Genomic DNA, 27,303 nt, shown 5'->3' with positions numbered 1-27,303 from the left:
CATTACGGTACAAGGGTTGGCCCTCATCTGGTCCACCTGCCACTGGGGTTTAAAGTTTCAGCCCATCGGGAAGTACAATGACTTGGATCAAACTGCCTGGAGGGAAAGCCTGAGTCTATCCGGGAAGTGGATAAACAGTAGCTATACTGGGAGAACACGGAGAGACCTCTCCGTAGGTCCGCACATGACAGGCCGTAAGCTGCTCAGCGTGTCTCCTAGAAGCCCAGGACACTAAGGGAGAAGCAGACACATGACTACACGGGGGGAGAAAAAACAGCCAGCCTAGGACTCTGCGGCATCTGGTCTTGACTCCTTCCAGAAGGACCGATCCTGTGCAATGGACAGCCCGGCGCAATTCACCAGCTAACGCAAGGAGCGAAGGGGGGCAGCCTCTCTGCTGGGCAAATCGGTTTTTTTGCTTCCGAAACAATTTCTTGCTTTGCGGCTGGTGCCAGCGGGCGCGTCCGGGGAAAAGGGGAGGGAGGGAGAGAGACAGGAGCGCTTTGCAAATCAAACAATGCTGCTGGCCACCAGCTACTCCTCATGTCTCCTGCGGCGGGTCACCTGCCTGGCGTGTCCGCCCCTCTCGGCGCCGCAGCGGTGGAGCAGAGAGACGCGGCTGGCATGGAGAGCTTGCTGAGCCCGGGCCCCTGCGGCTAGTGCTGGCTCGCCCGCTGCGCCTCGGCCCGGAAAGCCTCGCTGCGCACCAGCCATGGACGAGGGGCCCCTGCCGGACCTGCGAGACATCGAGCTGAAGCTGGGGCGCAAAGTGCCCGAGAGCCTGGCGCGCTCCCTGCGCGGGGAGGAGCCCGCTGCCCGGGACCGGAGCGGCGGAGGGGGCAGCGGCTTCTGCCCGGCTTCAGCCCCGGGGGGCTCCCGGCTCAGCAGCAGCAGCAGCAGCGCCAGTGCCCTGGCCAGACTGGAGACCAAACTTCACCTCCTCAAGCAGGAGATGGTGAGTCTGGCGCCGCACGCAGCGGGTGGGGGAGCGGGCGGCTGGAGCCCTCTTCCCCCTGCTGCTGCGGCGGCGGCGGCGGCTCAGGGCTCCGCGTCCCCCCGGTGCGAGCGGCCGGCAGGCTGGCTGGCTAACCCGCGCTGCCCACCCTGGACTTTGCTCGGCCACCGTTCCCTTTGCGGCGGCCCGCTGCCAGTGCCGGGGAGAGTGAGTGCGCAGTGAGAGAGGGGGGCACTGGCTCTCTCCTTCCTCACCTCCGCTGCGAGACAAGCGGGGAGAGAGATCCCTGGGGGGCAATACAGCGATTGCACACGGGTGGGTGGCGCTTGGAGTGGATTATGCACGGCGCGAAATAATGCGTGTTCCCTTGGTGGCCCTTGAAATACTTTACAGTTAAGACTTAACTAACTGACAGCTCATATCCCTGCCCTGTCGCCCCTTCAGTTCTCGTAAACAAATACAATCCGGTATGATCTACTCCACATACTTTGCTGAACACCCCCCCCTCCCCAACAGTATTTCCTGGTAGGGAGAAGTGCTGCTGATCTCTAGGCCCCTGTGCAATTAATTTCCATCACTGCCCACCCACACAAAACCAATTCTGGAAACAACCCTGTTCTGGCTAGGCCAAAGGAGAGCACTAAATACATTCCCGGCTTCCTTTCTAGAAAGGGAGCCACTAATATCTTTCAACTGGAATCTTTAGCAAGGTCTAGCCACTCCCTTTACACACTTCATTGCTGGTTTCCTAATCCCATGTGAATATGGCCCCTTACCGAACCATAGTGATAGACTCAAGGTGCTCAGTGAGCACCTAGTGAGCAACATACATTACCACTAGTAGCCAGATGCTAATCTCTGTTACATCAGTGTAAGCGCAGAGTAACTCAGAAGTGTGTAGATAGCCGGTATTAAGGGAACCTGGCTTTATAGGCATATGAAAATAGTACCAATACTATTTGTATTAACTCTCTATAGCACTTCTCATACAGTTTTAATGTAAACTGTGTAGTAGCCGATAGTGTGGTGTGATATGAAGGCTTTGTGGGCTCTCATTTGGGATGAGCTGCATAAATAACTTGGGGCTCTGCTACTTACGTTTCAGTCATGCATATTTTTAGTAAAAGTCATGGACAGGTCATGGGCAGTAAACAAAAATTCATGGTGGGACAGCCTATTTTAAGTGAAACCTGCATTTTTACTTTTAAAAAAAAATCAGTCACTTAACAGAGTTGGTCTTCTAATGAAAAACAGACTTAACCCAGTACACAACACCTAGCATAATATAGCTGGACCATTTGAAAAAATAGTGAGTTAAAATATGAATATTGCATGGTCCAATGGCAGACCACAGACAAACAGCCACTCTGCCAAATTATAAATGGTGTTTTTATGGAAGCATACAGAGATTCCAGTATACTCAATTTAGAAATAAACAGATCTCGGAAGTTTAGTTTTATAAGCTGAATGATTGATGGCAGGACAATTTTTAGGATTAAAGACTTCATATCCTTTTAGAAAAGTATGTCATATTAAAATTTGTGTAGATTTACAATAAATAGAATCCAGGGCATTATCTTAAATGTCTAACAATATGCTATCATAACCTAGACATCAGAAGTTATCACTCAGAGGAGTAAAATCTACCTCAATACCATGGCTGTCCGTTTTCTTCATTCTGCCAGCTAACAGTATGAGGTACATATATCCTGAAAGTCATGCAGTTGGAAAGCCTCTTTAGCAGGTGAGCAACCTGCTCACTGCCACTTTGGTGCCATTATGCAATTGTGATCACAGCATGGAGGTAGGAGTTGCTTTAGCTGTTCATTAAGTTTGTTATGTGGCACTTAAAGATGCAAACCAAAGTTTCAGTCAAGCACAGCACAGTTATGGAGTGATGCATGTGTTGTGTTAGAGCAAGATAAAGTTATGAGTAGGTTACAGAGAACAGAGGAAACTAATTTGGCATTAGTGAGTGCTGGTGCATGGCTATGAAAATACTCCTGCCTAGTAGCATGAATAGGGTCAGATAGTGGGGTGAGATACAATGTGACCATCCCCTTCCCCTTCTCCCCTGTCATACAGGGATGCAGGAACAGTTTGTATAGTGGGGGTGCTGAGAGCCATTGAACCAAACTGTAAATCCTGTATATAATGGAAACCACTTCAAGCCAGGGGGTGCAGCAGGAACCCCTAGTTCCAGCATCTATTCTGTCACAAACACACACAGGGTTCTCCTTCTCTAACCCCTCTGCTTGTCCACTGACCCCCATATATCCAATCCCCTCCCCTGCTCTTTTTCTTGTGCCTGCTCTCATTTCCTCTAATTCTTCTGCTTCACCTCTCACTCTCCTGACTTTCCCCCTCACAATACAAATATGCTTTAATCTCTCCCTTTAAAAACAAAACAAACAAACAAAAAAAACCCTTGACCCCTCTTGCCTCTTTTGTTACTGCCCATCACCCCTTCATCTCTACATTCATTGAACATGCTGTTGGCAATCATTGTCTGGAGTTCGTCTCCTCCAGTTCCATCCTGGACTCTCTCCAATCCAGGGCCTTGGCATCCACTGAAACCACTCTCACCAAAGTCAGTTATGACTGTTTCCTGGCCAAAGTCAGAACCAGTATACCATCCTCATCCTCCTTGACATGTCAGTTGCTTTTGACACAATTGACCATGCTCCTCCTATTGAAATTTTGGCCTCCCTTGCCTTCCATGACAGTCCTCTCTTTGTTCTCCTCTAACCTCTCTAATAGTTCCTTCAGTGTTGTGGCATACTGGCATGTTCTGGCCCATTAACGTCCCTGTATAATGTCTCCTTGGAGGCTCTCTGTTCTTTTATATAAAGCATATTGAACACTACAATTATTCTTATAAGGTAACATAAAAAGAGGACTTTCTTTGTTACATTGCTGGTTCAAATCCATCCCAAGTCAGTACTCAACAAAGTTATTACAATAGCTGATCAGTGGCTTCTGGTGACCTCAGTCCCCTTCTTAGTGAGCCAGTGTAATCTTTGCAAATTGACTGTTGTTGACACTCTGGGAAAAGTGGCCAAGGATTGGTTAAGGCTATGGGCGAAGAGTTGTTTTCTCACACACTAGTAGTAGCCTGTGCTGAGATGAGGCACATTGGTGAGAGTGTGAGGAAGCTTGCATTACTGATGTCCATGAGTCACCTGCTCTATTAATTGGAGAGCTTTGATCTCCAGGACTGTGAAGACTTTTCCCTCTACATCATTCACTAAAAGAAAATATTGTTTAGGGAACATCCATCCCCACAGTAGTAATCCATGTACTCTATATATACACAAATGATCTAGGGGGTAAATGAAAGGATCTGTGTTCAGGAGATCAAAATGAAGGGCAGAGCCAGGCACTAAATACTAACTTGGTACCTTTTAACTCTTGATTATGCAGCCTTCTTTCCCTGCAAATATAGCCTCAATAGCAGTATACTGCAGTAAATCATAGCCTGGATTCATTCCCAGGCCCTAACTGCTATTGTAAGCAATTATAAAATATTGTTATCCTCAAAAGCCTTGTTTCTCTTCTCACAGTAATCACACCTAATTAACCAGGGAAAACATTATCTTAAAACATGTGAGAGGAGTAAAAATAAGCAAAGAGATTCTTAGTGGAAGCCTGCAAGAATCAACTTTCTTGTATCTTAGAAGCAAAACAGAAAAAAAAAATGACCAGACAGAATGAGGAGTATTTTGTCTTGGCTGTGTCTGCAGTATTTATCAGTAAAAGCATGGCATCCTTTTTAATTTTTCAAGGGAACACTACAGAGGAAGTAGGCCCAGCCTTTTTTGGAGAAGACAAGGCAGGCTAGTAGTGTTGGGAGTATATATTTCACTTCCCGGTGGTCTCTTTTGCCTTATTTAAGAATGACATTTATAACCTTACCCCAGCCAACCCTGGATGCCCAAGATGCAGTGCTTTTTGAAAGGAAGGGTTAAAGAAGTGGAGAGAATTTTGTAGTTGCCCAATAAACTATTTGAGTTGTACACAGTACAGACAGGGGGAGGGAGGCACATTCAGAAGTGGTGTGTAAGACCTTACAGGCGTTAGATGCATAACCTATGTACACGCATGCCCAGTTACTAAGTGGGTTGCAGACCACTGGTAGTGTATACAGACCACAGTTTGAGATTCTCTCTTCTAGTATATTCTTTTTTAAATTATGAGGTTAATTGCAATGGTGGAAGACCTACATAAAGTTTCAAAGTCAAAATGAAGCAGAGCTATTAGTCTTGCCACCTGTTGGAATTCAGTAGGCGAATATATTCATTTTCATAACCTAGCCCTTCCTGCTCCTGGAGTTCCATCTCCTTTCCTTCTCCTGTTTTCTCTCAGGTTCAGAAGCTAAGATAAAGCAGTCCTGCCCCCAACCTTCTTTAACTTTCCTGTTACACCTTTGTATTAGTTGCTTAACTTTTCCCATCTAGTATATTAATTGCATCAACTTTAGTGTCCTTTATTGTCATACTAAGTGGGACAAAGTTAGGGTTGGTCTAATGAGTAAAAAAAAAAGTGGTGCTTTTTAAAATTGAGCTAACATGAGTTGAAACATCTCTGATCACCTCATTATAGACACAGTCTAGCCCCTTTACAATGGTGTTTGCTAATAAGAATTTTCATGGTCTTCAGTGGAGATATGGCCCAGCATGTGTACACAGCATCACAAAGTTAAGAGCTGATTTTCTATTAAATTGGTTATTAGAATTTTTTGGGTAAAATTTGACTGTAGGTAAAATAGCCAACTGAGGCAGTCTCAGGTCGGGGTCAAGCAACTTCAAGGAGTTGTTGTTAATTATTTGTATGCAGTGTTGTTGTAGCCATTTTGGTCCCAGGATATTAGAGAGACAAGGTGAGGTAATATGTTTTTTTTGGACCAACTTTTGTTGCTGAGAGAGAAAAGCTTTTGAGCTTACACAGAACTTTTCTTCAGGTCTGCAGTGTTGTAGCTGTGCTGGTCAGAGAATATTAGTCTTGAGACAAGGGGGAGTGAGGCAATATCTTTTATTAGAGCAACTTCTGTAGGTGAGAAAGACAAGCTTCTGGTTCTGAAGAATAGCTCTATGTAAGCTCAAAAGCTTTTCTCTCACCAACAGAAGTCGGTCCAATAAAAAAAATACTACCTCACTCACCTTGTCTTAGTAATTATTTGTATTACAGGGAGATGGAATAGAGGTGAAGTAACTTGCCCAAGATCACACAGTAGGTCACTGACAGAGGCAGGAATGGAATCATAGGCCTCTTGATTCCCAGACCAACACCTTATCTGCTAGCCTATACTGTCTCCATTGTGTCTGGGTCTTCTTTGCCAGCAGGAATGTAGCTGTGATGAGGAGTTTGTAGTCTTGAGGTGGAAAGTGTGTAGGTTTGGGGAACAGGTATAGAGAGCCTCACATCTGACAAGGATACACAGAATACACCACAGAGAAAACATTATTTCATATATATACATACCCTATTTGTTGTATCACATAGTCAAGTTCCTCACCCCTACCACTTATAAGACTACTGCTGCTGCCAAAACTCTATTAAAGAACAATATGAACAAGCATTCCTGAAATCCACTTGCATACCCAAACCTCTCAGCCTGCTTCCAGCCCTTAAACCAGCTGTTCTCAGAACCACTGCCTTAGCCAATAGCATCACTATGAAAAAACTGAGGTAGAAATGCTTCTAGATACTGATATTGAAATGAGTACATCAAGCACTTCACCATGCTTTGAATTCTGGTTGTACTCCCAAAGAAAGTAGCTTTGAACTGGACTGGAGGTTCCCACAGCATTTAATGTTTCAAACAATTTACATAGATCAAGACATGTGACTTTCTTCCATGATAATTATTGTCTGACTGTGTGGAGGAAGTATTTTGGCATCAGAGCTGTTTTAATCCCTCATTGCTATCTGTCCTATGGTTATTCAAAGGAATGTTGTACTGTGCACAAAATGTATTATCCTCCGATCGCTAAAGCTTTTATCAAATCCCAGATGAGGTCACAAAATAAATAGACTTTCAATTTATTGAGGAAATTTGCCTACAGCATAGATGCAGAATTTGGTCAGGATGGATATGACTGACACAGTTGGGCTAAAAAGAACCCTTTGCAACTATCCTGAAACTCAAAATATGTGATGAGTTGAAGGCGTGAGATGTCACTAATTTATTTTTAAATATAGTAACTCAGATGGATAGGAAATGAGGAAGTCTTCTTCTAACCCTCACAAAATGAGTTTTAGGTCCTAGACTCTTCAGCTTTTAGCTGGTTTCCAGGTAACAATCATGCACATTCTTAATCATCATGGAAGTGCTCATTAGTCACATAAGTAGCTCCCTACCAACTAAAGGAGAGAGAGAGAGGGGAATCTTCATCTGTTCTATGGCAAGTGGGATAATAGAAGAAGGAATGTGGTACTGCAAGAGTAAGGAAGGTACCTAATTTCCAGCTCCATGCAAACTCAGCTGCATATTGGTGGGTGGAGCCAAAACTCCACCTATCCTTCACCAACTCCCCACATACCTGTGGACTTAAACATCTGAATCATGCTGTGAATCATGCCTCAGTTTGGATTAATACTAGTTTTATATTTAGTTTCCCAGGCGTTTTAATTAAGACCTCCAAAGCTATTTGGTTACTACAGCGTAAGTGTACGAAAGACACTGCAGCCCAGCAGCTCTCTGTCCAGCAGAGTTTATAAGCATTAGTTTTGTTGTTTGTTTAATGTTTAAGTCTTGAATGAAATTTAAAAAACTGAGCTATTTTTGAGTTTTAGGAGGTGTACCTCACCACCTTGTCTGACTGAGTTCATGACTAAATTGAGTCCTGAGGGTGTGTCATTTTTAACTTCATCCTGCATTGTTACTAGTACCAATCTACGTGTGTGTGTGTGTGTGTGTGTGTGTATACACACACACACACACACACACACACACTCTTTCACCCAAAAATTTCAAAATAATGAATACGTAATGAAGGGTCTAGGCTCTAGAGTCTTCTTTATTATTAGAACTGGCCAGAAATTTTCAAAAAGTATTAAATTTTGACCCCAAAGACAGGGGGAGGGAATCACAAATGGAAAGAGAAATTATGAACACTTTTCAACTAAATCTAATTACTGTTATCAGTGGGCCAAATCTCAAAGTCTTTACTCAGTCCTTACTCCAGCAAAACTCCTGTTGTCATAAGGAAGTATTTTGCCTGATTACGGGCAAAAGAATTATCTGTCATTATTGTATTACATACAATATACATTATTGTATTACATATACATTTTTAAGGTACACAAGCACAGAAACAATTTTTTATTGCTAAAAAGTTTTTGTGGGTTTTTTGTTTGTTTTAAACACAGTTGTACGAAAAAAAGCATTCCTGCATTTTGATTCCTGGACAGAGACTGCATCAATAGTGTGAAGTGACTAGAAAAACCAGTAATATAAGGGCGGGGGGTGGAGGGGGGGGAGAGTCAAGCATTTTTATGTAAACAGCATTAGGATCTGCGTCAGTTTGCTAACTACTCAGAAAACAAACAAAAAGTGGGTAGTTAAAGTGCACTCTGGGAAGAGAATAGTGCAGACTAACAAATACATTTGGAAGATAGCCTGGCGGAGGCCTATTCACAACCTTCCTCTCCTCCCCCATCTGACTTTCTGTATCGTGTGATTATTTCTCTGTTTTAATTACTGTTCTAATGCAGTCCACCATCTCCATAAGATGAAGCCAACTGATGTGTGTGCTGAGAGCAAGGTGTGGGTGATGACAGAATGATGGTGTGTGCTTTTTTTTTATAGTTTGGGATTATGGAAGGAGCAAATCCAGCAACTCCCTCCATGGTCAAAGCGGTTTGCCTAATACCGGTAACTGGATCTGTGTGGTTCAGCTACACAGGAAGAGGGTGCACAGCCCACAGGGTCTCCTTGGATAGCCCCACAAAGTGGGCAGGTGGAATTGGGGTAGAGTGAGACCAGAAGAACTGCTGACTGAATCCTTCAGTTCTCATTGCACATGCAGAAGGCTACTTCAGCCACCAGAGTGAAGCAGCCTCCCTGCGGTGACTATGTAGCTTGCTCCTTGGCCCAGTGGGGAGAATTCCAGCTTCCAGTGGAAATATTTAATACACAACAGACTATTTGGCGTGGGTCCCTGGAATTGGTACTATGTGCATAGTAAATATTTCAGGTAAAAGAGAAATTGTAAGGAATGCAGGAGTGAAAAGGGAAGCCTTTCTTGTGTACTGGCAAGAGAAGAGTAGAATCAGTGCATGTAAATAATGCACAACTTCACACCCCGTTTTCTGTCAAATCTCAAAGGTGTTGTCTGTGCTTTCATAGGCTTTGTCTACACTACACAGCTTTTAGTGACATGGCCACGTCGACACGGCCGTGTCGCTAAAAGCCAGGCAGTATAAACACAGTTTTTCAGCACTTTTGCCGACAAAATACTTCCACCCCCTACGAGCGGGGTTCATGTTGTAGACAGGAGAGCACTCCTGCTTACAACGAGCCATTTACACTGCCACTAACTTTTGTCCTGGGCGGGGGGGGGGGGTTCTTTAAGCACCTGTGAACGACAAGTTTTGTTGTTCAGTTGGCAGTGTAGAGACAGTGTTTAGCTATAAAAGCAGTTCACTGGTCCCTGGAATGGAGACAATGCTGCTGCCTCAGTATCCCTCCTGCTCCCTCCCTCCCCCCGAGTTAACAATGGCCTTCCCTGACTGGTACAGTGTTTTGGGATTCAGCCCTACAGCTGAATGCAACAAGAGTCTTTAGAGGAAAACAAAACATCCAAACAGAAATCAGCCCTTCCCCCTACCTTTTTTAGCCTAGCCCAGAGGTAGGCAACCTATGGCACATGTGCCGAAGGCGGCACCCGAGCTGATTTTCAGTGGCACTCACACTGCCCGGGTCCTGGCCACCGGTCCGGGGAGATCTGCATTTTAATTTAATTTTAAATGAAGTTTCTTAAACATTTTAAAAACCTTATTTACTTTACATACAGCAATAGTTTAGTTATATATTATAGACTTAGAGAAAAAGACCATCTAAAAACATTAAAATGTATTCCCGCCACGTGAAACCTTAAATCAGAGTGAATAAATGAAGACTTGGCACAGCACTTCTGAAAGGTTGCCGACCCCTGGCCTAGCCTGTGATTTCCAGACATCCTTCACAGCACTATATCTCCACTTGTTATGTTGATGTTCCATGCTGAAGCAGGACCAGGCCATGCTTTCCTTGTACCCTGTTTTATAAAAGGCTACTGCTTGGGGGTAAGATTGTCCAATAAAGGGACAGTACACCTTGTGACACTTGCTAAGATAGGGGCATAGTCAGGGCAAGCTGGTGGGTTAGCAGAACCAACCAGAGAATATAGAAAGGTTGATCTCTTTATCCTGTGTGCTCATCTTGTGCCCTAAAAGTTAGCAAACTAATTAGTCAGGATCTTTGGCTGATGCTAGTCTCCCAGGAGAGGTCATTGGCCAGTAGTGTGTGTGTGTTTGGGTTTTTTTTGTTTTTAATCTGTGCTTGACACAATGATTGTGACAGTGTTTCACTGATGCAGAGTTTGTCTAGAAAGTCATGCTTCTGTGTCCTCCAGAATGGATTACTTTAATGAGCTCTGGGATACCTGTGAAGACCACTCAAAAGCTACAGCTAGTGCAGAATTCAGCAGCTCTCTTGGTTTGTGGTGTTGGTCTAAGGCAGCATTTTGCATCAGCCTGTCAAAACTAAACTAGCTTTCCACTTGATTCTGGGTGCAATTAAAAGTGAAGACACTGACCAAAGGACCCATATGTCCTTTGGCTGCTGGCTGTTTGAGAGGGAAAGAGGTGATCTGTTGCTCAACCACATCAGCTGAGATCAACTAACGTGCTTTAGAAATGCCTTCAGATCAGGAAATTCATTTCCCCTTGATGTCTGGAAGAGCCAAAGTTTAATAATACTCATGGCATGGAGCAAAGCCCATGAAACACAGGTGACATGGACAATAAGTTGGTAGAGTGATGAGTAGCACTGGGTTGGGGAAACTTTGTCCCATGGAAAAATATAAACAAAAATGAAAAAAAAATGTTTCTGCTAAAAAATTTTTGGCTTTAAACTGAAAAGTTTGTGGTTTCTTAAAAAAAACAATAACTTTGAATTTGAAAAGTTGCCTGATTCCCTCTCTTTATGAAACACAAATACCTTAATAAAAAACTAGCACAGTCTAATGCAATATAATTATTATATTTAAAATGGATGCCAAACACCCAATAGGAACTTTTTGGAACGTCAGACTCTGATTTAAATTTTGCATCTCACATGCATCTTTTTAATTAGTTGTACTGTGAAATCAAATATGAATGGACTAGTACTTCAAGAAAGTTGAGATATGGATCCAATTCCAGATCCTAACTTTTGGACTCTGAAATGGATATTATACTCTTTAATATATATATTTTTAAAAATTGCCTTAGTTTTTGTTACTTTTGGCCAAATGGAACACTACGGTCTTTCATGGTGACATCCAAGCAACAGCTTCAGATTTGAATAAAATCATACTGCACACTAATGATGATCTTTCAATTGTTTTTCTTTTGCATTCTTAAGTTTTTGACTGTACACAGTGTTTGAATCTAAACCCATTAGATTAAGAGGGATCAGCAGAACAGGAATAATCGCTTACTTAGCAAACTCAGAAGTGAGCAAATGTTTTCCCATTCAGGCACCCAGTACTACACTATAGTACATGCTGTCTACTCAGAGTCATAATTAAATCAAGACAGGCATGGATAACGCAGAGACTTAACTGTGCTCTTTTTGAAATTCAGTAAAGAAAACTACTTATGTTATTGAGCCAGGATGCCATCTGATGGAGAGGGAGGGGGAGAAGTGAAGCTGTGTGTTGCTGCTGAGCCAGATGTCCAGAGCATATGATAATAACTCTATCGTGTACCATCTGCTCTAACACTTGCTGACACCAGCAGCCATTTCTTGCCACTGGCTGTTGACCTAAATGTTTGCACTTGTATTATCATGTCTGCCAACATATTTGGGTTCACATCATCAACTTTCTGAACATTTTGTTTCACCTCCATGTGATATGAGTCATATTTGTAACATCAAAAGTTGTTTTTATAAACAGCAGCATCTGCATACTTAAAGGGGTTTAGAAAAATCTGGGCTACCATAAGTCAGGACAGCTCTGAGGCTTTCCACTCCACTCACCTCCATACACTATTGTTTCCCTAGAACATAAAAAAGAAACATTTAAGTCTCTTCTAGGTGCAGTGGTCCTTCTGGTGCCATATGCTAGACATCTGTCTTTATCAGGCTTAATTCTGGGTCTTGCAGTGATGAATTAGCCCTTAGTTTATGGTAATTTCCATGTGTGTTCAACCTTTTACAGAGGAATTAATTTCCACTATTGTAGAATGCATGAAAAAATAGCTAAGATTGCCTGACTCTCCTAGTGGTTTGCATTGCTCACTGTTAGGCTATTGAACAGAAGATGTATATACCAGTCTGATGTAACTGTCATAGACGTAGTGAGGGTTTTATCCCGTTCCTATTTCTTCCTCTCGCACAATAGAGAATTGTTAGAATCTTTGAGTCATGTGTGTCTTAGTTGTCATCTGTAACTTCAAGAGAGAGAACACTGTTTGAGGAGGTATAGTACGGAATTATTTTTCTGTGGACTACAACTGGTTCATGTTGTGAGTAGCACAAATATAGCTAAATAATTGGCAAAGAGAACAGCAGATTGTAGTACAGGGGTCAGCAACCTACGGTATGCGTGCCAAAAGTGGCATGCGAGCCGATTTTTGATGGCATGCGAGGCGGGCTGAGCCACTCAGCCCGCCGCCACTCTGGGGTTCCCACTGCTGGCCCCTTGCCAGCCGGGGTCCCCCCGCCGCAGCCCCACTCAGCACCCGGGCTGCTGGCCTGGGTAAAGGAACCCCAGGCTGGCAGGGGGCTGAGACCCCAGCTGGCAAGGGGCCAGCAGCCAAACCCCAGAGCGGGATGGGCTGAGCCGCTCAGCCCGCTGCCGCTCTGGGGGTTCTGGCTGCTGGCCCCTTGCCAGCTGGGGTCCCCTCCACAGCCCCACTCACCTTGCTTCTGGTTGGAGTTCCAGTGCAGGCCCCCTGCCAGACAGGGTCCAGGCCTCCGGCCCTGCTCAGCCCTACCAGCCGCCAGCTCCACTCACCTCAGCTGCCGATCTGGGGTTCCAGCCACTGACCTCCTGCCAGCCGGTTGTCAGCTGATCACTACGAAGCCTGTGTGCAGCTTAAAGTATCCAAATACGTGCCACCAGACGTTGGAAAACTCAGCAAGGAAAAGCAAGGGCAAGGATCACACTAAACTAATATGATCTGCATTTTAATTTAATTTTAAATAAAGCTTCTGAAACATTTTGAAAACCTTGTTTACTTTACATATAACAGTAGTTTGGTTATATATTACAGACTTAGAGAGAGACCTTCTAAAGAACGTTAAAATGTATTACCGGCACGCGAAGCCTTAAATTAGAGTGTATACATGAAGACTCAGCACACCACTGCTGAAAGGTTGCCGACCCCTGTTGTAGTGAAATAACCCAAATAAATAAAGTGTAATTTAAGAGGGAGAAGAGACCTCGAGAAACTAACATGATGGCAGCACAACTTGACTGTGAGTGTTTCTTTTCTGTCGAATCGGAAGTGGATCACTTAATGAACAAAGTTTTACATTTGTTTGTGTTTCTGTAGCATATTAAGACAACTATAAATCATTTTAGTAGTCTCATCTACTGTACCAAAACCAGGAGTAATTATGCTAATAAAATATTCATGCTTAAAACTATTTTGCAGACACCCACAAAAAATGTTTCGGGACCCATTTGTGGGATGATTTGAGCACTTAAGAACACTTCATTGAGCAAGTTGCTTTGCCTGCTTAGTGTAAAAGTTGTCAGTCTGACCTGCCATGCACACTTCCTCATTACAAATGACAGGTGCTTGGTTCTGTGCCATTTTCAAGTGCTCTGTTTTCTTATTCTGCCTTTAAGTGGGTTTCTGCTTACAGTTTAAAAAAGAAATCTCTCAATAAACTGAAGCCAAATCATTTACTGTCTCTCTCTCCTGTTTAAAGGCCACTCTTAGGAAAGTTTCATTATGTTGCTACAGTATGTTACAAGAGTCCTAAAGAAACATTTGTTGTGAGCTTTGAATGTATAGTTTCTCTTGAACTGCAGCAGACTGAAAGGAGATCATCACAAGGCTGTGGTCTCCCTCTAAACCAGCAAGGTCAAGGGCTCAGACAGCAACTGTGAAGCTTTAATGGCTGCTCATTTTATAGGAGCTGCGACTTAAAACTGATTGTGATATATGCTGGGTAACATCAACTAACATTATTTTGGGTACTTTGGGGGCTCAAAAGAAAAGAGGTATTAAAAGGCAAGAAATGGAAGCTGCTAACTCCCTTTTTTTCTCCCAATATTTTCTCATTTTTTTCACCATGATCATTCTTACTACATAAAAAGAAGGTAATAAAAAAATGCAAGGATTATGTGCTTCTCTGATTTGCCAAAATATTTTAAATATGAGTAATTATAAATGTTGTTTAAAAGTACAGCTGATAATGGACAATGCCCAAGAGATTAGCAGCTCCAACGCCCACCCAAAATGTAATTTGTATGAACTACAGCCCTCAAAAATGAGATAAGGTCTACTGTAAATCTAAAAAACTCAAGGCGATAAGGAAATAAAAAAATACTGTTAGCCATGAAACATAACACAGGTCAGGTCAGAAGCCAAGAAGAAAGAAATGCAAAATTTATCTAAATGACACCAATTTAAGTTTTAGTGGGGAAGGCTGGTTTTCACAGGAAGAGGAGCCAGGAAACATTCTGTTTGCACCTCTGGCAGAGAATTCTTGTGTGATCTTGGGAAGATGACAAAGGGGAACGTTTTCAAGCTTAGGGGTGAGAGGTTAGACACCTACATTTGTATATTGGCACCTAAATAATGGGCTGATATTTTTAAAAAGGAACTGTGCTCCTGAAAATCTAGACCTCTGCTTTTGGTGCATCAGTGTGAAGTTAGGCACATAAATCAACACTAAGACCTCGATTCAGCGAGGTCCCATTAAAGTCAATGAGACTACTGATGTGCTCAAGTGGCCTGGAGTTCCAGGAGCTCCTCTGAAAATCAGGTTGCTCATGTACCTGGTACCCTAACTTAAGGGACTAACTTTCAAACTTTCATGCTTAAACATCTTGTCGAAGAAATTCTTTCCTTGCTTCCACAATCTCCATACCTCCTTTTTCATAAGTAATAAAAGGGATAATAATATTTCTATACCTCACATGAGCATTATGAGGCTAAATTAATTAAAGATAGTGAAGTGGTTTCAGATCCTCAGATGTAATGTACTATACAAATGCAAGATAATATTAATAGCAGCACTCAGCATTCTGTGGGGAAAGGGGAGCGACTCAGCTGACTATATTACGTAGTGAGATATTAGTAATAGAATCACAGTTGGATCATAATAGTGAAAGGTAGGTAAGACCTCCTACACTATAAGCTGTACAGGATGTAGTAGTTGTGTTTGTACAGCACGTAGCACAATGGGCAACCTCTTCTGACCGGTGCCTCTGGACGCTATTGTAGTATAAATATTAAACAATAGCTCACAGAGTCCATTCACCTACAATTACAGGATTTAGTGCCATGCTTGTGGTTGTCACTTTGTAAATGAAGAATGCTGGTTTCATGATTTATTGGCTAAATTCATCCTTGTTCTAAACAAATGCAACTCCAGTGACTTCAACAGAATTGTACTCACATACACTGGGTCTGAATTTGAGTCTATTAATTTCTGTAGAGTTCAATTTGTGATATACATAGTCTGCCAAAGGACTGGCTTGTGTTGCTGTTGGTGGGTTCGATATGCTGTCTGTGGTTGGTCTTTTAGCTGGTCAGATCACATATTTTCAAACCACGTATATTGCTTAGATGTAGATGATTTCTTCCATCCCCAGAAGAGAGGACAAATTAATGAACTAAACTACACTAAATTGCTACCACCATGTAGTGGGAAAATTAATATCAGGAAAAACAGAGTATGTTTAATTGTTTTTGCTAGAAGATGGAGAGGACTCATGAAGCTCAGAGTAAGGTAACTTTTTCAATGTTGATTTATTGTTAAAATATTTTTTTAAAAGGCTTGAAATATATTGAGATTCAATTCCAAGGAAAGCAGGGCTAACCCAGTAGAAAAAATAAAGAGGGAGATATCCATAGATGGTGCCAGAAAATTGTTCAATATGGATAACAGAGGAACTAGAACAATTAGGGTAAGAAAGTTGAGACTCACGTATTTTACACCCACCACGAAAGAAAAAATATGAAAGGAAAACTACCGTAACTAATTCTAATACTTTAACTGAGGTAACTACAGTGGTTGCATTTAAAATGTTGCTTCTATTTTTGAAAGATTCTGCTGGTTTGAGATTCTCTGTACATAAAATGGGAAATGTCATTGGGACTATTTCTCAAAATGGAAGAAAAATGCATCTGTGTCCAGTTTACCTACCCTCTGCCCACTGATCCTTCTCCCCAGAACTACTTCTCACACTCCAACCTTTTGATCTGCTTTTAACCAGCCACCATGTTTTGCTAATCTTTCCCTCCCCCCCTCCACAAAATGTGGGATGTCTCTCCAAAATTATAAGGGACAGGTACTATTCAGCTGTAGGCCAGTGATGTGTTTCCTTCCCCTATATCCCCACAAAGTTTCCCAACACTCACCTGATTTACTTGGGATGCACTCTGGGCAGAGGATTTGGCTTTAGGGCAGCATGGTGTCACTTCCTTGCCAATCTCCTGTTTTATATACTTGCCATCCACGCTATAGGGCACACACAGTAAAGCCAAGTGTTGTGAAATTTAAAGTTAAACAAATTATTTGTAATTAAAGTACAGTTATAGCTACCATTAATACTGCTGTAACTCTGCTCTTGGCAAAGAGGGTCACATCGCTTCATCAACTAAAACAAAGGAGTGGTAGAATATTGAAAAAGGTCAAAAATATTTCTAAGGATTTAGTAGAAGGGAATTTGTAGTGTGCCATATTCAGAAAATCGTAGGCTAAGCACTGATTGCCAATGGCCTTTTCTAGCAGCTGTGTAGACATTATGAGCTTGATTTTAAAACTGATATAATCAGAATCAATCCCTAACTCACTGTAGCTCACTTTCCAGCAGAAATAATAGTTTTCTTCTATAAACCCTTTAAAAATATATATTCTCATTGTTCTGCAAAGAAAGGTTTTCTTCAATCTTATATGTGAGTGGCTTAAACTGAAAATGGAAGGGAGTCACCAGATTGTTTGTTTTCATAATTTTGTGTCACTCCCTCTAACTCATGTATCTGTTTTGATGTTGGCTGATTTTTTACAGTTAGCTAGGAGAGCATTTGAAGAGCCTTCCCTGGGGATGACATCAGATTAAGTGACAGGGTATAAGGGCCAGCCTATAGCCTTGGTTGCATGCTATAGAGGAGGACAAGACAACAACTATTTGCCAGAAAACTGATACCCACTCATCCGAATTTTTCCCAGCCCGTGCTGTGCACTGCTGTTAACTCGTAAGAGCAGCTGTAGAAGCTTTTCTAAAGTAGTTTTAGATATGAATCCAAACTGTTCAGTTTCTCTGTGAAATGCATCTGTTACAGCGTTGTAATAAATGGAGCTGTCAAACATGATGAGATTATATTACCTTTAGTCGCATTAATCAAATCTTCTTTCATTTTATTTGTTTACCACTATAGTTACATTGGCTAAAACCACATGACTGCATACAAACTAATGTGATTGTCTGGACTAACGTAGATATAAGTGGCAAGAATGCCATAGGTAGCACACTGTTATCTGATGAAATAAACCCCATTGAGGAAAGAAAGTATTGTGTGGGCCACCTTTTGTGCTTGCTTTGGGAAAAGTACAACCTTGGTATGAGCCACTTGGGAGTAAGTGGTGGTTTGTAGGGAGAGTGTGCAAGTCAGCAAGAATGCAAAGAATTGCTACTAAGTAGGCTGTTCTGCACAAATGCTGAAGCTGTGGATGTAATTATGGCAACAACGGGCTTCCTGTTAACTAGTTTTGAAATACATAAATCTTCTAATTTATCAAGAAGAAACCATTACATCAGTAACTTTATTGATGTTCGTGTTGTTTGGCACTGTATTTAACTAGCCTTCAGGGAAATTCCTGTTTCCTAAATTTGCTCCATTTCAACAAGCTTGCATTACATATGGGGGGGTGATTTGCTATTGTCACAATAGCAGCCCAGTAGTCCAGGCAGATGTCTTGCAGTGATTTATTGGTGGGAGCGGAGGAGACTGCTTAGGCAGGAGGGCTGGGAAATCATGAATCTCTGATTTCAAAACATCACATAAAAATAATGATGGGTGGAAAATATGATTAAAGTTGTGATTGGCAATATTGCCTTGCAGAGTCCCAGATCCATTAACTTAATAATGCTTGTGATACTGCCATGAGGATAATTCAAAAGTCATTCTAAGATGGGGGAGGGTGGGGAGGAGTGCATAAGAGGCTCTGAAATTCAGGGATATAAGATCTAGAGAAGCTTTTGAAATGTCTGTTGTACTAACAGAACAAAAATGTATTGAAAGGGGGGTTTTGAGCAAGTATATCAAGGTAATAATATATAATATATTTTGAAGGATTTGCAATTATATATGGAAAAATCAAGTCCAGAAAGTAGCCTTGGAAAAATAAGATAAAGCATTCAATTCCTCAGAGTACGGATTCCTTTCCAGGCCGTTGTGAATTAACAATGGTGATGCGATATTCCTGTACAGAAATTATGAATTTGGAGAACAAGGTAAAATGCCTATTGCCTGGCATGACAGATTTTATTCATTTTCTTTTTTATTTCTTAGTTGAATGAAACTCTATTTTAAATATGGACATTTACAGACAGTAGTATATATCATTTTGGAATTAACCATCACAATAATTGACATGTTAACTCATATGGAGGAAACACACTTACAGTGTATAAAAAAATGTACATTTTCACTAAACATATTTCTTAATATTTTAAATATATACATATATAGACCTGTTTGGTAAACTATACTAAACTCAATGTGACAAACATAATTTATATAGAGAGACAATATTATCAATGTACTAATATTTTTATACATTTTCCTTTATTTGATTTTAGATTTTTATCAGTTACATGGGATTCTTATGCCTATTATATTTTATGAACTATGGCCCTGGTACCCACATGAATAGTTCGCTTGAAATCAGTGGGACTACTCACATGCGAGTGTAATATTAAACACATGCATGTTTCCAGAATCAAGGACTTTTATAGCTGTAAATATACAAATCTTCTATCTGCAATATGCAATGGTTAGGATTCTCAGAAGCATTCACCTCACCTTAACTCTGCTCCCACTGAAGCTGATGGGAACGACCAGCTTGAATGGGACCAGAGTAAGGCCAATGCTGAGTGCTTCTGAAAACCCCACTTTACATTTATGTACCAAACAATATATAATTTAGTATGGCAAAATGTAATATGGCATCTGGGAACAAAGAATGTAGGCCGCGCTTACACAATGTGGGACTCTATTCTGGGAAACAGTGACTCTGAAATAGATTTGGGGAATCATGGTGGATAATCAGCTGAACATGAGCTCCTAGTGCAATGCTGTGGCCAAAAGGGCTAATGCAAACCTTGGAGGCATAAGAAACAGGGGAGTCTTGTGTAGGAGTAGACAGGTTATTTTACCTGTGTTCTTGGCAGTGGTATAACTGCTGCTGGAATACTATCTCCAGCTCTGGTGCCCACAGTTTAAGAAGGATGTTGATAAGCTGGAGAGGGTTCAGAGAAGAGCTATGAGAAAAGTTTAGAAAACCAGGAGTCATAGACTCAAGGAACTCAGTCTATTTAGCTTAACAAAGAGAAAATTAAGGGGTAACTTGATTATAGTCTGCAAGTACTTCCCTGGAGAACAAATATTTAATAATGGCTACTTCAGTCTAATAGTGAAAGGTATAACATGATCCAATGGCAGGAGTGAAGCTAGACAAATTCAGAGTGGAAACGATGCAAATTTTTAACAGTAAGAGTAACTAAATATTTGAACAATTTACCAAGAGTTGTGGTGAATTCTCCACAGGCAATTTTAAATCAAGATTGGATGTTTTTCTAAAAGGTTATGCTCTGGGAATTATTTTGGCGAAGTTCTATGGCCTGTAGGACTTATACTAGAGGTTGGACTAGATGATCACAGTCGTTACTTCTGGCCTTGGAATCTAGGAATAAAATTTAATTTATCTATTTACTTATATGGCCCTATTCACTGTAGAATCTGAGCACTGCCCAGGTATTAAGGAATATATCTTCACAGCATGTAAGGAAATTCTTGATTTTCTGCATTTTACAGAAAGCCAACTTACCTAAATTCTAAGGTCACAAGGAAGTTTGTGGCACAACCAAGGACAGACTCTGAGGATCTGGGTTCAATCTGTGCTTTACCCACAAGAGGCCTCTGACAAAGGCCCATGGGTTCCAGCTAGAAAAGGGTTCACTGTTCTGTAACAGCAAAGCCTTACCAGCCTGGCAAATTCTTTACACCTACAGCACCACGCCCATGTTATTTATCGATAAACGATGCCATGTGAGGTCTCTGAATAAAATCTTAGATCATATTGATCCCCATAACTGTTGTGAGGTGTATGTACAGAAGATATTTAAGGAGTTGCATAAATAAATCTGTGTCCAAGGCAGAGCTGACAAACAGATTTCAGGTCAAAGGAAACTCATTCACCTGTCTCTATGTCAGCCATATAGATAAGCATTGTAAGCAACACAATGGAAACCCTATTTACATATGGAGTCAACAGGAAAGGAGTGCAGGGGAAGGGTGGAAACAAGCCATAGGGGTTAGTCTGGCTATGTGCAAAGATAATGAACTTTGGGGATGTAAGTAGAAGGCAAGAAGACACCCCTTTATCCTGCACCAAAGAAGTAAACGGATGGTGCACTTACATTCATGAAAACAGGATCCCAATCAGCCTTGGTTGGAAACTCTGCAAAAAACATTTGGGGTCAGATAAAACTTTTTTAGACAGAAGGTTAGCTTGTTAACTTAACACGCTTTCTCGAGATTAACTTTATGATTTTGGTTTATATGTAACCCTTCTGCTTCCATTATCCCTACTCACTTGAATTTTTGAATCTCTGTTCTTTGTTAATAAACATACTGTTTTAACTTTAAACATATTTAAATGCTGTAATATTGAACAAGAAGCTGATCCGAAATTAAAGCATCCATGCTGTTGTGTACACTGTTCCTTTTGGGGACAGCTGACCTGGTAATTCTGTGAGTGTTCATGGATAAAGGGCTGAATACTACAGGGGCTTGAATACAAAGAGGCTTGGGCACTGAGGTACACCTGTTAACCTGCAAGGCAAAGAAAGAGATGGCATAGCCTAGAGAAGAGAGTTTGGGTGGCTGGGAAGGGCTGGCAGTGTTAGGAGACTGCTCCCTCTCGCTGGAGGGAGGGTGGTAACAAGGTGACTCTCAGTCCTAGGCATCCTGAGAACCATCAAAGCCTCACAAAACTTGCACAGATAACATGAAATGAGGTGATTTTATATATAAACTATTTTTACATTATATGAAGAGTATTTTAAAATATAGCTTAAGAAGGTATGTTTCTTTACAAGGGAAAACCTAATTTTTTGCAAGGGAAGTACTATTCATTACGTCAGGGGTGGGCGAACTTTTTGGCATCTGGGTATGGAAATTATATGGCAGGCCATGAATGCTCACAAAATTGGACGTTGGGGTGTGGGAGCAGGTGAGGACTCTGGCTGGGGATGCAGGCTCTGGGATGGAGCCAGAAATGCGGAGTTGAAGTTGTGGGAGAGGGCTCTGGGCTGGGGCAGGGGGTTGAGGTGCAGGCTGGGGATGAGAGGTTTGGGGTTCAGGAGGGGGATCAGGTCTGGGGTAGGAGGTTGGGGCATGGGAGGAGGTCAAGGGTGCAGGCTCCAGGTGGTGCTTACCTCAAGCAGCTCCCAGAAGCAGCTCCTCCTCCAGCTCCTACACGATGGCATGTTGTGGCAGCTCTTTGCGCTGCCCTGTTCACAGGCGCTGCCCCCACACCTCCTGGAAGCAGCAGCATGTCCCCCCCTCAAGCTCCTACATGGAGGTGCAGCGCTGGCCAGGCAGCTGTGCACCAGGCGCTGCCGCTGCAGCTCCCATTGGCTGCAGTTCCCAGCCAATGGGAGCTGTGGGGGTGGCGCTTGGGGCATGGGTATCTTGTGCAGGGCCCCCTGGATGCCCCCTACGTGTAGGAGACAGAGGGGGGGACACGTCACTGCTCCTGGGAGCCGTGCGGAGCCACAGCATATGCGGAGCAAGCTCCTGACCCCGCTCTCTGGCTGGAGCACCGAAACAGGGCAAGCCTCAGACCCTGCTCTCCAGCGAGAGCTCAAGGGCCAGATTAAAATGTCTGACAGACCAGATGCAGCCCGTGGGCTGTATTTTCCCCACCTCTGCATTACATTAATACAGGAATTGGGAGAAACTGAGGACTTCTGTACTTTGAACAAACCAATTATTTCAATCTTACCCAGACACTGAGGCCAAAAATCAGGATAGAGAAATTTTTACCTCACTATACCTCCAGACACCTTTCTTATCCTGGGCTGGAGACAGGGTCTCTATGATAGCTCTAACTCCAAGTACATAATTTTTAGGGAAGCAGAGAATCACCTCACTGGTGTATATAGATTGTGATCAGTAGCATTTTAAAACCACTGTCCTCTCATTTTGTACAGATGTAAATAACTACAAAGGGTGTAAGGCAATGGAAAATTTGGCCCACCCGAGGATTGCTTTGCACGTAGGCATCCCTGAAATTGCCATCCTACCCTTGTGCAACCTGAAACTTTGCTATCATATTTGATATTTCCAGGAACTGTTACTATCAGGTATTGTTGCCCCTCCACCTGACCTGCCACGAATATCATTACTTATCAGTATCGGTCAACTTCATGGTATCATCTGGGAAATACCAGTTAGAGGAAGTTAGGAAAGACAATTCTGATAATGTCAGGTGCCCGTGAATTTAGAGGTACTGGATAAATAGACTAAAGTCTTGTTAGCCTCTCTGACCCTCATATTCAGTGTATCTGTTTCATGTGACAACTGCGGTTTTATTAGTTCTAAGTGAAGAAGAATCTTGCAGTTCTTGGCAACCCTGATTCTGGTTCTGATCAATCCTGGCAAGGAATATAGTTTTGTTTTTAACAACACCTCCCATGGTAAGGCAACAAACACCTGTGCTAGATCATAATTCCCTGGATTGCTCAAATTCCCACATTCAAACAATAATTGTAACTTTTAACGGGGTTTTAAGGAAACAAAGAAACTAACTGTTGATATTTCCACTGAAATGTACCACTACAGTAGTCCATTGTGCTTGAGCCGCGGACATTTCAATAGTTGTGCCAACTAATACAGGTAAATTGTTGTCAGAGCATAGATACGATGCCATGCAGGCTTTTTATTTACTTTATTTAAATCCATCACTAGTGAGCTGCTGGATAAATAAGCGTCACCTGACCTGATTTTAAAAATAATCTGCAAGGCCAGCAATTTAATTATTTTACTTTCCGTTAATTATTAGGCAGTGTGTGTGTGTGTGTGTGTGTGTGTGTTATGTAGTGCCTAAAGGCCCCAACCCTGGTTTGGGCACCATTTTGCTAGGCACTGTACATACATGTAGTAAGAGACAAAAGGCTCCAGAGTCACGCAGCAGTTCAGTGGCAGAGCCAGGAATTAGAACCTGAACTCCTGACCCACCAGCAGTGCCCTATCCAATGAGGGATACTGCCTCTTTTTTGGTGATAAGTTTCATAGACTGAGGAAACTTTCCTCAATTTTTGTTCCCTCTTCTGCTTTACTCGGCAAAGCTGTTTAGTTCCATTCTCTTCCGGCTTCCAGAACTTACAACTCTATTTAAAACTCATTTGGCTGCTTGTAAGTCACAGAACATGACTTGGTGTATGTATGTGTTTCTGTGCATGTCTGGTGGCAATAACTGAGATTACATAATTAATTTAGGATTCGCAGCCCAGCTAAGCTAGTTTTTTAACTGAAATATTGATATTGAAACTTGCAACCTGAACTCAGATATGCTTTGAGTGTCAATGTACTGCATGCCTTCCTCACAACTTAGGCACAGTTTGAGGACTTAGTCAATACTCTCAGTTACAGTACCGATAAGAAAGGCTCTGGATAAATAGAGTGCAGGAGAATGCAAGTTTTGTACATATCATAAGTGGCCTACATTTAGTGTGTTTATAGGTAAAAGGTTGAATTCATGTCCTGTTTCTTTGAAACCTGAAGGAAATGAAGACACACTCAAAAATACCATTCCTTTAAATGGTAGCGGCGCTTCCAATAACATTTCACCAGTATTCTGATGAGTCCTGTAGTGGAATAATTTAAAAATGAAGTAAGATTAGTTTCTATTAAATGTCTATAAGGGCTTAACTCCCACTGAAGTAAATGGAAAGGATCTCATTGACTGCAGCTGGAGTTGGATTGGGCCCTATATTATGGTATAGCCCAGTACAATTACAAAGTGCAAAGGTACTGATTGTAAGTATGTGATAGTGGAATATTGACATGGAATAATATCTCTCAAAAGTTAGTATTCACTACTGCTTTTTTTAAAATATCAAATGCAGATTTCAAGCATGAAATCTGCTATCATTTACTTTTTACCTCTCCTTTTGGTCACAGCCTGCTATTATTTAAATTGATTTCACACCAATTTGTTTAAAAAATACAATAAAATTGATTTTTGTTGTTGTTTTACTGTGTAGGTTAATCTCCGAGCCACTGATGTCAGGCTCATGCGCCAGCTGCTCATCATCAACGAAAGCATCGAATCAATCAAGTGGGTGATTGAAGAGAAGGGAGCCATCATCAGCAGAGGTAGTAGTTTGAGTGGCAGCCTTTGCAGCTTGCTGGAAAGTCAGGAGACCTCCCTGCAAGGCAGCTATAACAGTTTACAAGACTGTAATGATGGACTGGATGGAATATCAGTGGGGAGTTACCTGGACACTTTGGTGGATGACGTCCCAGGTCACCACACACCTTCAGATATGGAACAGTTCACTGATACTTCTATTCTAGAGGACTCACAGACCCTGCACAAGCATCCCAAAATTGAGTCTGATGAATACTACTGTTTTGGTTAATAAAAAGAAGTTCCAGAGGGACATGAGTGCACTTGTATTTATCTTCCTTCTTTGCTGCTATTTTATTTTGTGTGCAAAAAAAGAAAAAATCCCTTTTTAAAGGAAAATTTACTTTGAATCCACTTTAGAATTTTGCTGTTACTTCTAACTTTTCTCATTATGGGTGGTTTGTTTGCTTTTTTTCCTTTTCTTTATCTTAATTTATTGCTGTGGTTTTGGGTTTTGTTTTATAATCCCATATTTACAACTTTAAAAAAGATGAAGGAAATAAGCTTTTATATTCAAAACAAGACATCAGGGATTGAAAGTACTGGTTCATATTTGTTTGACAATAAAACACCTACTGATACCTGTAGTTTGTAGTTAATCTTCTTGAGTAACTAATAGTCTTGATTTCCAAAAGGCATCGATTAACTGAAGGAGTTTGCGCTTTCCAGTTCTCCAGTCTTTGGCCTTGATCCTGCTAACACCTATGCAAGAAATTAACTTTACTCACGTGAATAGCCACATTTCACTATGTCACAGGGTGCATGTTCCTTCTGATAAGGACTGGGACTAGTTCCCTGAAAGAAGGTAGCTGCCTCTCAGTGGGGCCAGTGTAGCCTAGTTGAGTACAGCTGTTGGAGCTATCAGTCCCAGCTGGGGTATGGCTCAGAGCATTTTGCATGGAGAGGCATTCAGGAGAGTAAAGGAGGCTCTCCTTGGGGTCTGAGAGGCAGAACTGCCTGGAGTAGAAGTTTAGGCAGGGGTGGCTGGAAATTGTTGCCAAAATCTCCTGGAGAAGATAGAAGCCAAGGTGGGGTGGGTTATAATTGTTTGGCCTGAGTTGAACTTTGGAATGAGAAGGACTGTTTAAGCTCCTCATTTGCCAGGGTACTCCAGGGGAGGTGGGAATCCAGTTGGTCAGCATAAGGAATAGGAGAGGCACAAGGCTTTTAAGAGTCCATATAAACAACCAGCAATAAGAAATCATGTGAGATCATTTTAAGTTGTACCTTGCAGAACTTTCTGTGAGCCTGTAAACTAATAAAGAAGCCCCACCTGGGGGCTTTCCCCTCAAAAATGTGGTTTCTCTAGGGATTTGTGAGACCCGAGTCCATACATGCTGCAGAGGGACATTAGGAGGCCTCGATCCTTTACTGAATACAGAAAAACTTCTTACATGAGTAAAGCTAAACATATGCATACGGGTGTTCAATACTGGTGTTTTAATTTACAGCAGAGATATATCAATAAGTTACCAGGATGAGAAACTTTCCTCTTTATCAGCCCATGACTGCATAATAAAATGGCAACGGGTAATTCCTGTCATAAAGTTGAATGCTGCCAGTACATTGTAATCCACAAAAATCATGCTGGAACTAGTGGGCATCTGACATTGCCCACAAATATCCATTTGCAGGAGACTCCCATGCTATAGATGCCACTGGTTTGTTTCCAGCAGGACTATCAATAATGCTTGGGGAATATAGAGGACTAAATTAATTCTTCTGATACATGCTCAGACAGTAGACTTTTTATGTGGTGGGGGATATGGCTGGAGAAACCCCTGCAGGAATCCTAACCTTCTACAGGCCTTGTTCTGTGTTCTCCTATTTGTCATTTCATGGGTGTGCCAAGCTGGTCAAAAATACACCCGTAACACTAGTGCAAGTGACCCGATTTAGAGAGTAAAAATCTTCAGAAAATACACTGGAATTTACATATTTTTCCATAATATAAATAGGCCAGTCCACCATGGGTTTTTGTAGAATCCCACATTAAGCATGTTTGGGGTGGGTAAGTATTAGGATGAAAGACCTCCAAAGAAAACTTAGATGTTTGAGGAAATGGTGTTGATGAGTCAGTATGTGGTTCTTTTCACTTTGAGACAACACTAAACTGGTACCACAGTTAAGAGATGCTGTGATGTTGGAGGTTTCTTTTTTTAGATGAAGTGTAAGTGTTAAATCCTCAGTTGGTGACGTCAATGGTGCTATACAAGTTTAAACCTGCTGAAAATTTTCCCCCTTATATGTAAAACTAGTAGCTGAAAGCCCATAC

General features: G+C 41.9%; 1 protein-coding gene across 1 annotated transcript; it reads left to right on the top strand.

The window, feature by feature from the left end:
- On the top strand, positions 1 to 25,615 carry LURAP1L (leucine rich adaptor protein 1 like). The gene is made up of 2 exons (XM_045022202.1): positions 1 to 955; positions 24,883 to 25,615. Exons 1-2 carry the CDS (start codon positions 713 to 715, stop codon positions 25,258 to 25,260), a joined length of 621 nt encoding a protein of 206 aa, XP_044878137.1. The 5' UTR covers positions 1 to 712; the 3' UTR covers positions 25,261 to 25,615.
- The last annotated feature ends 1,688 nt before the right edge of the window (positions 25,616 to 27,303 follow it).

The sequence above is a fragment of the Mauremys mutica genome, chromosome 6 (genome assembly GCF_020497125.1).
Source record: "Mauremys mutica isolate MM-2020 ecotype Southern chromosome 6, ASM2049712v1, whole genome shotgun sequence".
In the NCBI taxonomy this organism is placed as follows: Eukaryota; Metazoa; Chordata; order Testudines; family Geoemydidae; genus Mauremys; species Mauremys mutica.
Note: the sequence above shows the minus strand (reverse complement) of the source record. Positions and strands in the feature narration are given on the sequence as shown.

Bases quoted from the DNA above. Each gene is read 5' to 3' on its own strand.
- LURAP1L (XM_045022202.1), top strand. From the start codon at position 713: ATGGACGAGGGGCCCCTGCCGGACCTGCGAGACATCGAGCTGAAGCTG. The intron at 956-24,882 runs GTGAGTCTGGCG...TTTACTGTGTAG, and splicing joins ACCTCCTCAAGCAGGAGATG to GTTAATCTCCGAGCCACTGA.